We start from the raw sequence: 11,759 nt of genomic DNA on the forward strand, positions 1-11,759 counted from the left end.
ATTTGAACAGGGGTGAGTAGATTTTTTATATTCTCTGTGTATACTGTAGTATGCGTAGTACACACAGAAAACACATCCAATATGACCTTAAAGAGCAGGCTGTTCCAGCCTTCTCCATTCATTCCATGCTAGTTTATGCAGCATAATAGCTCCCGGTCCTGCCATTAGAACATAGGAGTCTGTTGTGTGTTGAGTCACTGCTGATGAGCCGGTTCACCTCAGCTCTGGTTGACAATTCATCTACTGTTCAGGCCAACAAGGAAGCTGTTGAACCAGAAGGTATTGTTGTGCATACAGTGAATTTCATAGAAAAAAGACTGCACTGCAGCTTAGTTTTGTTTAATATGTCAGTTGAAGGTTTAGTGGACAGCAGGTTTGCTTAGAACCATGTCAATAGTGATGCAGGTAAAGGAAAAATCAATTGGCAACACAATTTTGGCTAATAGTTGCAAAGCTTTACCACACTAAATACTACTATTACTCAGTTGACATTAATAATTTTGTACCTCCGGTGTCCATGGAGCTGTCGTCATCGACCCGGCATGTTTCGGTGAGTGTGGTAAACAGGCAGCCAATGGGGTCCAGAGGGTGTCCTACCCAACCTTCCAGGTTAGTGGTGGTAGTCACGCCCCTCTGAAGAAGCTCTGGAGGAGGGACAAGAGCAGAGTAAGTGGGCTCGTTATTCACAAGTCATCCCAAAACATAAAAGATTGTAGACATCAATGAAAAAAGGTGGTGTGTGTGCACATTACCTTTCTTTTGGTGTTTATAGATATCCATTTCGCGCTGCTGCAGGAGGCGCAGCGTGTTGATGATAGCCACTGCCAATCGCAACGCTTCCCTGGAGTAACCGTGGGAACGTAGGGCATCTACACGAGCACATGCTGTCGGTACGTGGTCTGTTTATTTTTACAAGAGGCAAGGTGGAGACATGTTTAACTCTAACAATCACACTACTTATGCTATTAAACACTGTCGGACACAGGAAAAGTGACAAAAGTGATAATACGCACACAATCTAAGCACCATGTTTCTGATTGCTGTTTTAAATCACAGAATCTGAAAGCTGTTTACTGCAGAAACTCACCTGAGTGTGATTAATATTACTGTGTGTGCATAGTGTATGTATGTTGGGTTACCTTAATGTGGGAATTCAGTCACTTTTTTTGCATATGGAAAATAAGTGATGGGCCTTCTGATCCAATAGATAATATGTCTAACTTTGGGTAGTAACTCTAGGCTGGTTAAAGACATTGAAAATACAGGTATGCACAATGCGTGCACCCATTTCAATGTGTTATATAACATTTGTTAAAACTGGTAACTGATTAAAATTTTCATTGTTTGACATATATCACTATGTGCGTGTGTGTGCGTACCAAGCCAGAGGGGCAGTCCCTGTGGATTAAACAGCAGACTCTCCTCGTCTCTCTGGTATGATGGGGACATGTAGTAATCACTGCTGATGATCCTCTGGAGGTGGCTCCCTTGCCAGTGGAGATTGCAAGCCTCGACAGCCCTGCTGAACACCGTCCTCCTTGGCCTGGACAGAGAGTCTAACAAGCAAAACACACACTCAACACCAGGGGTAGTGAACTGTAGATATATGTAAGTAGGGATGCACAGAAACCAGCATCAGTATCTATGCTGATACTGTACGTTTGTATTCTGACTCATAAAAATGCTTTGATACTAAGCAACCGATAAGACTAACAGCTTGACATATACCTTCTAGGTAGGAGTCGTGTCAGCCGTGTGGAGATACTTTAAGGTAAACGTGGATGACAACTGACAACAAATTATGAATTATGCTCTCCAAAATAGAAGATGGCCGCCGCCTGAGCGAATTATGGCGACGGGATGTCTGGCAAGCGGGTTTCTCAAGTTACATCCTGGACAGCCGAGCTCACGTCACAAAGCCAGTCCAGGGCATTGCACTGCGGCACGTTTGCTCATTTTCATCATCAATTGCAAGACAGAATTGTACTTGGTGTTGGCGAATACTCAAATGTAAGTACTTGTGTACTCGGGCAGACAAAAGCGGTATCCGTGCATCCCTAATTGTAAGTATGACTATACTGTATGTGTGATTTTATACTGACCCTGGCCGAGGTTGCTCTGCGGCAGAGCATTGGTGATGTTTGGGAGCTCGCTACCATAGTTGCCATCTTCCAGCGGGCACACATCCATGTCGCTCCACTTCTTCAGCTGCTTGAGCCAACTGCTCTTCTCCTCACTTTTACAGTGGGGGTTTAACACCACACACACCCACAATGCACCTAGGGCAGTCACATCACCAATTCATTGTACAGGCTTTTCGAGTGATTAAAATACTGTGTAGAAAAGTGGTGAAAGTAGTAAAAAAAAAAAAAAAAAGCCAAAATACACATTTTTTAATCAATACAAGTTACAAAACAGCAAGTCTATATGTTTACCCGAGTTTGTCAAACATTTAACTTAATTACACGATTATAAAATTATACAGCAATTGGTTGGTTGTTGCTATTTAATATTAACAACGTGTCTTTAAAAAAGGGTGGTTGTTTTTTTCTGACAAACAGGAGACTTATTTCTGTTTCTGTTCGCTCACCAGGAGGTGTTTTCATTGACCTCCTAAATGCTTAGATTAATTGCACAGAATCTGAGCAACTTTATTGATTTAAGGCCTTAATTGCCATGAGAGAGAGGAAAGGCCCAGACAGGTAAAGAACAGGGAGAAACTACATCAACCCTTTTTTATAAGGTGCATTTGCCCTGACTGTTCTTACCCAACTCATCCCAAAGTTGCCTGCATTTGTCCGTCATGCCTGTGCCTTGCTGTCTCCACAGCGAAAGTCGCGGGTCTGCCATAAACTGTTCTGTTATGAGAGTCAGCATACGGGCACCATTGGAGTCACGCATTCTTAGCATCTCACGCACCTAGAAAGACACCCCCCCGCCCCCAAAAAAAAGAGTTTTTGTCACATTTTGTAATTGGCAGTCTTTCAACTCAGTTTAACTGATGTATGGAATGCTTAAGAAAACTGCAATCAGCCTAATCTACCGCAAAAATCATCATGAGGCCAGGCCTGGACAGGTATTAATACAGTTGCAAGGTATAGGATTTTTGTTTCTTTATATTTTGAATTCAAAAGCGGATGATTTGACTTTTAGAAAATGCAAGGCTGGCACTTTCTTGGTTTCCATTCAATAATCCTGAAAATGAGAAGCAGAAAATTTATCACAGCATATAATTTTCCGTCTTCAGAGCGATCTTATTTCACATTCAAGAGGGACCAAGAAAGTGTATTTATATAATCTCTAAAATAGACTAAGGATTTCCCGAGTTATATTTAACCAACATGTTAATGCTCAAACGTTAAAGAATTCCATTTACAAATCTCCACATGTTCTTGTGGCCTGCGGGTACTATGTTTCCTTGTGCCATTGAACTGAATACAGATTGTTCACTTTACAGACATATTTAAATTTTGTTCCAGAACAATGTGGCCTTTGCCACTGCAGAATAGCAAGTTCAATAGTAATAGTAATAGTAAATAGTAGTAAGCTAATAATTTTCAACTGACAACTTTCACCAAACACGATGTGTTAAATCCTTTTTGGAAATATTATTTCAACAATGTGTAATGTTTGCTAATTAATGATCCAATGCAGAAACTTTAAGATAGAATAGAATTTTATTGTCACTGTCACAGGACTGTCACTTTTCTTAATAGGAGAGAAAAGCACTTCACAGTGTCAGTGCTTGTGGTATTTCATGCCTTCAGAAATAAATACAATATCGTAGCATTAAATTTGATCCCCTGTGTGTTCAGCCTGCTTGCTTACTGGTGCATTTAAAGAGAAAGTTGTGAAGAATACTAAAACAAATCCAGCAGAGCAAATTATACCTTGGCAAACATGGAGTTGAGCTGCTTCCCAGAGCCGTAGTATCCTCCCTGGGAAAGAAACTGCTTGACTTGTTCCCTGACTTGTTCTTCATCCAGATGCCAGCAATTGTCATCGTCAATGCTTGCGCCGGCAGTTGGATCGGGAGCACCTGAAGGAAACAAACAAACAAACACACACACACACACTTAAATAGCAGGTCATCATGTGAAACGTTGAACAAAAAAAAGAAAGCATAAACTGAAAATTACTGTGAAATTATCTTTATTAAAGATTGTGTGGATTCACTTGTTGGCTCTATTGTGTCATGTTCTTAGTAGACTCAGAGTTTTATTAACAGATTGAGACCATGGGAAATTTATTTCAAAACGTGCTTTGTAGAAAAACATCACACTTCCTGTGCTCATCCAAGATTTGCCCAGCTCTGCAAACTGAACTCAACAACATGAGGAATTCAGTATTTATTTTATTCTCTGCAGCAGGAAGTGTGCCGACACCACTTTGCTTCGGTTTTCCTTTTTTTCTGTTCTACACCGTGTGTGTGTGTGTTTCTAAAAAATCTGATTTGGAAGGAGCGAAGGGGGCAGGCGGTTGCATTGATCAAAGCAAGGCGCTGAGGATCTGAAACCACACGTGTTTCAATCTGACTGTGGAAACAAAAAAACCCGCAAATGGCAACATTCCTCAATCAAAGCCTTGCTCATGGATCAACACCCGCCATGACTCGTTCTCGACGATGTTGGTTTGCTGAAATGGAGGGCTGTAGAATGTCAATATTAACAGAGGGAGACGAAATTGTTTATATAAAAAAAAAAAAAAAAAAAATTGTTTTGTAGGGTGTTTGAAGTTCGCCATGTCCCTAATGCAGGTTCAGTTCTTCTCTGACTTCTTTTCATCTTTTCTCCAGTCACTCTACTTTTTCTGCTAGGTTCTCAACCATGCTGCCTCTAGTATGAGGATGTGAAATGGGTGCAGAACTCCAGTAATTAAATGAGCCATTTGAAACCACACTTTGCAAGTCTCAGGTGCAGCGAGGTTCTGATGTACGACAGCCTCTGGGGTTTACATATTTAATGGCTGGAACGGTTTACAACTGGTGTACAGTGGAGGAAATAATTATGTAACCCCACACTGATTTTACAAGTTTACACAAGACATGAACGGTCTATAATTTCAATGGTAGGTGAATTTTAACAGAGATGGACAGAATATCAAAAAGAAAATCAAATAAAACAAAAGACTCAAATTATTATGCTATTCGTTGAGGGAAATAAGTATTTGACCCCCAAACAAAACATGATTTGGTACTTGGTGGAGAACCCCCACCCCCTTTTTCCATCAGGTTCCTTTCTTGTCATGCGCAAAACAACGTGAGTTTTTTCCACTCACGTTATCTGTTTCTTAGAAAGAGCTAAACTCGCTAGTCACGTTTATGAAAAATAGTTGCCAGAGGGTTAAATATAGCCACCAAATCACGAAGATGGCAATACAGACTCAAACTAGCTCTTCTCTGTTTGCAGCACTGTCAGTGTAAGCAGGACACGTCCTTGGGGCTGTCCTTTGAACTAAAGAAGCTTCTAAATAAGTATGAACATAACTCCCTAACAAATAGATAATCCAGGAAAAGTACTTGTGAATGTTCAAACATTTTTGACAGCAGAGAATAGCTTTGAAATAAATTGATGGGTTTGTAGGAAATACTCATAAATTGCATATTCCTCTCAAAAGACAAACATGAGAAGGGAAGTACTGTACGTTGCCGCACCGTGAACCTGGTTGATCTCAGAGTTGGATGAGAGGATCTCGTCGGCCAGTTTCTGAGCTGTGGGTAGCACCTCCGTGTGGTGGGCTGTAATCAGATACTGGACCAGCTTCTGCAGCTGGTCTCTGTTCATTTGGAACAATGTCTCTGAGATGGGCAACCGAAGCTTCACCTGCGAAAACAGAACAAAACTGTATCACAGCATGTACCCCAACTATACAACCAAAGTGCCACAGTCCCTTGTCTTTCATTTATGTAGCAATTCTTTAAACACAATATATGATATATTGTTTTCTGGGTTGGCAAAATTCTCAGCATGCATTTAATAAAATGCTGCCGTGGAGTACAATTAGTGTACACTGTACAATGATATTGGTCTTGGGCTTCTTTAGTCTGAACTGTACAGTGTGTATACTTTACCTGCTCAGGCTTGCGGATCCTGTACAGAGACAGCGCCACCACATGGGCGCAGTAGAAAATGTCACGATTTCCACAGCCACAGGTGACAGAGGTAATCTTGCAACGATCAAAGCTGATGGCTACCTTGTGGGTGACCTCCGGCTCCGATGAGGTGGCGGGTTCGGTTACCGTTCCACTCAGGTGAAACCCTGCCCAAGACAGAGAGGAGACGGAAGGAACTTTAAGTTGGGTTCTTCTTTTAGTGTGATAAAAAAAAAAAAAACATCTTCACAATGGCTCAACCTTTCCCCCCATTTTTACTGTTTTAGTATTAACTGTATTTTGAGCCTATGTGGGATTTTATGAGAAACAAAATCAGAAGAATCAAAGAGAAAGGAACTTGATCCTGCATATCTATAACAAACGGAAGCTTGAGTACAAAACACAGACCTTAATGACATCTCCACTGGGAAACACTGCCTCCCCTGCTCCTCATATTTCTATATACTGCAGTTATAAAGAATTTGGACCATTCGCTGCTCAAGCATGAGACCGAGTGATTATGTGGAGGTTCCTCACACAGTGAGGTGACCAAAGACTGTTCAATTTATTTTTAGTCATTAAAGCTGACTTTCCACTGAAGCGGCATCCTTATTGTTTCTTCTATTCAAAAGTCCTTCATTGATACAGGGGAAAGCGTGCGGCAAAGTATAAAAAACTGTATACGGACAAAATAATAGTCTTCTGCCCATTTCACGAAAAGAGCCTCTAAATCTGTTACCACAAAGTTTAAAGATTTTGTATCAGGGGTCTTGACCTCCCTGATTGATTAATACATTGATTAAGAAGACGGAAGCACTACTTTCTTCTTCTATGTTAAGTAGGGTTATGCATGATTGGGTGGTGACTCGAATTGGCACTCAAGTATGCTGACAAAAACAAACGCCGAAATAGAATTTTCAGAATCCAATCACAACAACAACAAAAGCTGCAGACGTTTGTTTATACTACTTACTTTATTCTGACGGGCTTCTACCTTTGTCCACGGTATGGTGAGGGATTATGGTTAAAGAAAGCCATTTTAAAGTGAAAATATTTTTTTTCGAGGGAGAACTGGCAGCCAAAACGCGACAGTATACTCTCTTTCCGGGGTTGTGACAAAACCTGCAACCCCAAAAAACTGCCACCAGGATGTAACCAGGGGGGCTATAGATCGTTTTCAAATAATCAAATTGGATTTTTCATTTGTTGGACAATGACTTCTTTACTTCAGAATAGCACAAGGATTAAGCATTCTTTTTTTCTGATTCGGAAATCCTTCATTATAACAAATCATTAACTTGTGAAGTAATCTTTCACCTTATTGGAATTGAAACACTCAGTGCAACTTCTTTAAAGTACACTGACTTCTAACACTGACTGGTTGGTCAGCAATTTATGAGGTGAGATGTGTACAATTTAGATTTGTGTATCTAACCAAACCAACAGCTACCTCAGGGATTCATCAAGAGCCAGAAAGCCGGCAAGCGATAGAAGACATGACGGGAGGAAGCACGAGTGAACTGGAATGCAATGACGGGTTTATTTTAGGCCATAGCAGGGGGAATCGTGTCAAAATCTTTGTTACACAAAGCCACACACATGCCCAATCAATAACATCAAACCAGCCCCAGGATCCACCACCCACCCTCACAATTAAAGTGCAACCAAGCTCATTTTTGTGTTTTGTTTCTAAATACATTAAATATGGTTGAAGATAAGTGCTGAAAACATGCATAGACTGAGAACAATATAGTCATGAATTGTTGATACCTGGCTTAAAACTCTTTCACCTAAATCTTCTTGATTTTGTGGGCAGGGCTAAAAACGAGCCTAGGCTAGGACAGATACCCCACTCCCACTATATAAAAACCAAGCGCCCTTATTCCATGCAGTGGCCATTCAATGGAACTGCACTTCTTTGTCCATAAATAATTTCACCCAGTTCTACCAGTACAGTGTGCAACTGGCCATGAAATACGACCACAACTTAAAAAAATACATCTTCCCTTAAGTGACGTGTTTTGTGTTATTTGGGCAACGTGTCTTGCCACCTGGCACCCATGCACGTTGTGTTGCAAAGCAGCAGAAAAACGGACTAGAGCCACCACCCCGCGGCCCATTGCCAGTGGTTAGAGAAGCCGCTGGAGGTCCAGCACAACAGCGTTAGTGATGTTAGCCTCACAGCCTCCTTCCCTCCAAAATTCATCCAGGAGAACCAGAGAGCATACCGCGGCTTTGTCCACTTACGGAGCACCATACTGGGGCCACAGAAACGTATTGTCCGCTGAATTTCAAAGGAGGAAAAATTGTCATGGCTGCATGGTTTATGGTCATTATGAGGCTGCTTCTCTGCAGCTCAAGAAAGCGTGTGATATCTCTGTCGCGGGAAAGGACCCGTGAGAGAAGAACGGTGGTACGTATATTTGATTGACAGAAGCAGCGGGATTTTCAGAGCTCTCAGCGACACGCTCACAGCGTCTGCAAGCTCAAAGAATGTCTCAATTCTTGACCATTTTGAAGCCTGATTTTATGTCCATTGCAATTTTTAAATTCATTCACTGTCACGCTTGTTAACAAGACTCTTCTCTGTGCTGTGTCAAATTTACAAGACACTTTTATTCCTGTTTGGTTGCACAAACTCTGAGGTATGGGCCAGCATGGTAGCGCCGAATAATATGGTCTTGTTAAGCTATCTCCTTGGCAAAGTCCCTCAACAGACTTTCTGACCAAATGTGAGCACACACAAGGAAGCTGACACACACAGCAATGCAATCAACTGCAAACATTCACTGTGGCAAGAGTGATAGGAAAGGGAGGATTCAAAAATGTAAATCTTGTGAGGTTGATGGCCACATTTTTTTCTTGAAGGATTTAGTAATCAGGGAATACGGAGACAAAAATTACTGTAACCTGCTTAATGAACACTCAGCAGACAGAAATGTCACATACAAGCCTATAACCATTACTTATTAATGAAATGAAAGAGCATACTCCTGAAGTACAAATAAAGTGGAAGTTTTCTATATATGTAGGTATCGTATTTTCACGACCATAAGGCGCACTTAAGAGTATTAAATTTTCTCCAAAAATGGATGGGCGCCTTATGTGTGACTTTGATGAGCGCTCCGCTTGACTGACTTTGTACAGTAGGCGGACCTAAAGGGGGAAGGGTGCGCGTGACAAAGGACGCTAAAGGCACGCTCCCAGTAGGTATATAGCGCCGGTATGTGCATTGTGCAAAACAACATCGGTTTGGGTAAGGACCCCCGAAAATGGCACCTACGGAGAGACACGCTTACGAAGCACAGTTTAAACTGCAAGCTGCCAGTTACGCGGCGGAACATGGGAATCGAGCAGCCGCGAGAGAATTCAAGCTCAACGAATCCATGGTTCTGAGGTGGAGGAAGCAGGAAAATGAGCTTCGCCAAGTCAAGAAGACGAAGCTGAGTTTCCGTAGAAACAAGCCGAGGTGGCGCTCACTTTCGACATCCCAGTGAACCACACTGTAGAGAAGAATGGGACCACCACGGTAGCGATACGCACAACGGGGCACGAGAAGTCGGCTTTTACTGTTGTGCTTGGTTGGCATGGTAATGGACAGAAACTGCCACCTATGGTGATTTTTAAGAGGAAGACGCTGCCTAAAGAAAGGTTTCCAGCCGAAGTCATCGTTAAGGCCAATCAAAAGCGCTGGAAGGATGAGGAGAAAATGAGAGAGTGGCTGAGTGAGGTGTACGTAAGAGACCGGATGTTTTTTTCCACGCGTCACCGTCCCTGTTGATCTGTGACTCCATGCGCGCCCATCTCACAGTCGGTGTGAAAAACCAAGTGCAACTAAGACTGGGAGGCAATGCCGGGCGAGTTACACCACCATATGTGAATGGATTGTGGATGCTTGGACTAAGGTATCTGCTTTGACCCGACATTGTTGTCCGAGCTTTCGCGAAAGCCGGCATCATTGCTGGTTTATAAATAGCTAAATGGTTTAGTTCCTGAATACATGAAAGAAATGCTAATGGCATATAAACCCAGCAGGGCTCTGAGATCTATAGACTCAGGTCAAATAGTGGAGCACAGAGTTCAAATCAAACATGGTGAAGCAGCATTTAGCTATTATGCTGCACACAAATGGAATAAGTTGCCAGCAGAAGTGACTTTAGCCCCAAGTGTGAATGTTTTTATTTTTTCCTCATGCTTTTTAGAGCATTTCTACTTTTAAATATTTCTTGCACTGTAGACTGTTTTAACTGTACTTTTATTTTTCTATTTGATTAAAATATAAGCTGTTTTTTCTTTTTTCTTTTTAAATGCTTTTAATCATGTAAAGCACATTGAGTTACCTTGTTTATGAAATGCGCTATATAAATAAATTTGCTTTGCTTTAATAGCTTCGCTGGTGTTTAAATTTTTCATTTTATTTAATCAAAAGGGGTTATTTATGAGTCCACTTCTCTAGAAATGTTTTGTTTTTTCCCATGGTATAGTCAGTATCAAGGTACTATGCAGTATCAAAGTCAGATATTTGGTATTGTGACATTTGAACTCAATATAAAGTTTTGGGGACACGGGGAGGTGGAAGCATTTGAGATGAAGCGTTGTTACAGCAGAACATCAGCATGTGTACCTGTTTGGGCGAGACAGCGTCGATCATAGTCTGTCAGTCTAGAACCCTTTGCTCTACCCCAAAGAGACCCTATCTTAACTTATCATATTAACACAAAAAATTTATTACATTTCAGTAAGTTTATAACATTTAGCGGTGACCAATGCAGAAAAATACACGGAACATTTATTTTAATTGCACACCAATTAAATGGGGATATATTCTTTAACGCAAGCTGAAAGCACAGGCCCCAGAATTAAGCCTTGTCGATATGGCCTTAACATATAATATTTTACCCTCTGCTTATATATATATAAAAAAGCAAATGACAATGAGGATATTCAAAAAAGGTTTTCCACACGTTTTCCCTGCATTAAGTGGCATCAACTTCCACAAAAATAATGGATTTCTTTTTATATTATTTCTGTGGAAGTTTTCAAAATTATCCAACATGTTGATAAAATCCTTGCTTTTGCGACATGTTATAAGACAACGTCTTTGGCAATGTTCAACACTATTGACTCAATCTGAAAATGATTCTGGAATTAGTGTCGCTACTTGCCATTTGAAAACTAGTCGCTAGAGGGATTGGAAAAGGTGTTACATTGGGAACACTGACAGTGCTTTTGTAAAAGAGTTCATCTCTGGGGAAAAAAAAAAGGGATTCGGGATTTTAAAAGTAAAAAATCCTGTGCGATAAACTTTAATTAATCGAGAAAATCGATTAATAGCCCAGCTCTATCCACAGGTGAAAGAACTACCTCTGCATGCTTTATAAATCAGGATTGTTCAATGATTCTATGTCTTTACGGAACCATATTTGCAATACTTGCATTTACTGGTTTATCAAATTATACTACTTGTTATTTAGGTACTCTCATGATGAGTGCTATGAGAGGTGGCGAGAGACTGTCTTCAGCAGATGGGGATGCAATGACACTTGATAAAAAAGATGTTGCATCCGACAGTCTGTGTGCACGTACACAAACATAAAACACAGCACACAAAACAACCTTTTCAAAGCCTGCTTTTGTTCTTAATGCCACAGCCAACAGATGAAACGAA

General features: G+C 41.0%; 1 protein-coding gene across 1 annotated transcript in view; it reads right to left on the reverse strand.

Moving 5' to 3' along the window:
* Positions 1-11,759, reverse strand: part of zswim5 (zinc finger, SWIM-type containing 5) — a 62,978-nt gene that overhangs the window by 14,816 nt on the left and 36,403 nt on the right. Inside the window, exons 2-9 of the mRNA XM_061796719.1 lie at positions 6,071-6,258; positions 5,654-5,822; positions 3,891-4,039; positions 2,769-2,919; positions 2,103-2,279; positions 1,380-1,556; positions 753-899; positions 507-644 (exon numbers count right to left, since the gene is read on the reverse strand). Coding sequence (XP_061652703.1) covers positions 507-644; positions 753-899; positions 1,380-1,556; positions 2,103-2,279; positions 2,769-2,919; positions 3,891-4,039; positions 5,654-5,822; positions 6,071-6,258 — 1,296 coding nt within the window. The remainder of the gene's footprint in view (positions 1-506; positions 645-752; positions 900-1,379; positions 1,557-2,102; positions 2,280-2,768; positions 2,920-3,890; positions 4,040-5,653; positions 5,823-6,070; positions 6,259-11,759) is intronic.

This window comes from Phyllopteryx taeniolatus, chromosome 14 (assembly GCF_024500385.1).
Source record: "Phyllopteryx taeniolatus isolate TA_2022b chromosome 14, UOR_Ptae_1.2, whole genome shotgun sequence".
NCBI classification, from domain to species: Eukaryota; Metazoa; Chordata; class Actinopteri; order Syngnathiformes; family Syngnathidae; genus Phyllopteryx; species Phyllopteryx taeniolatus.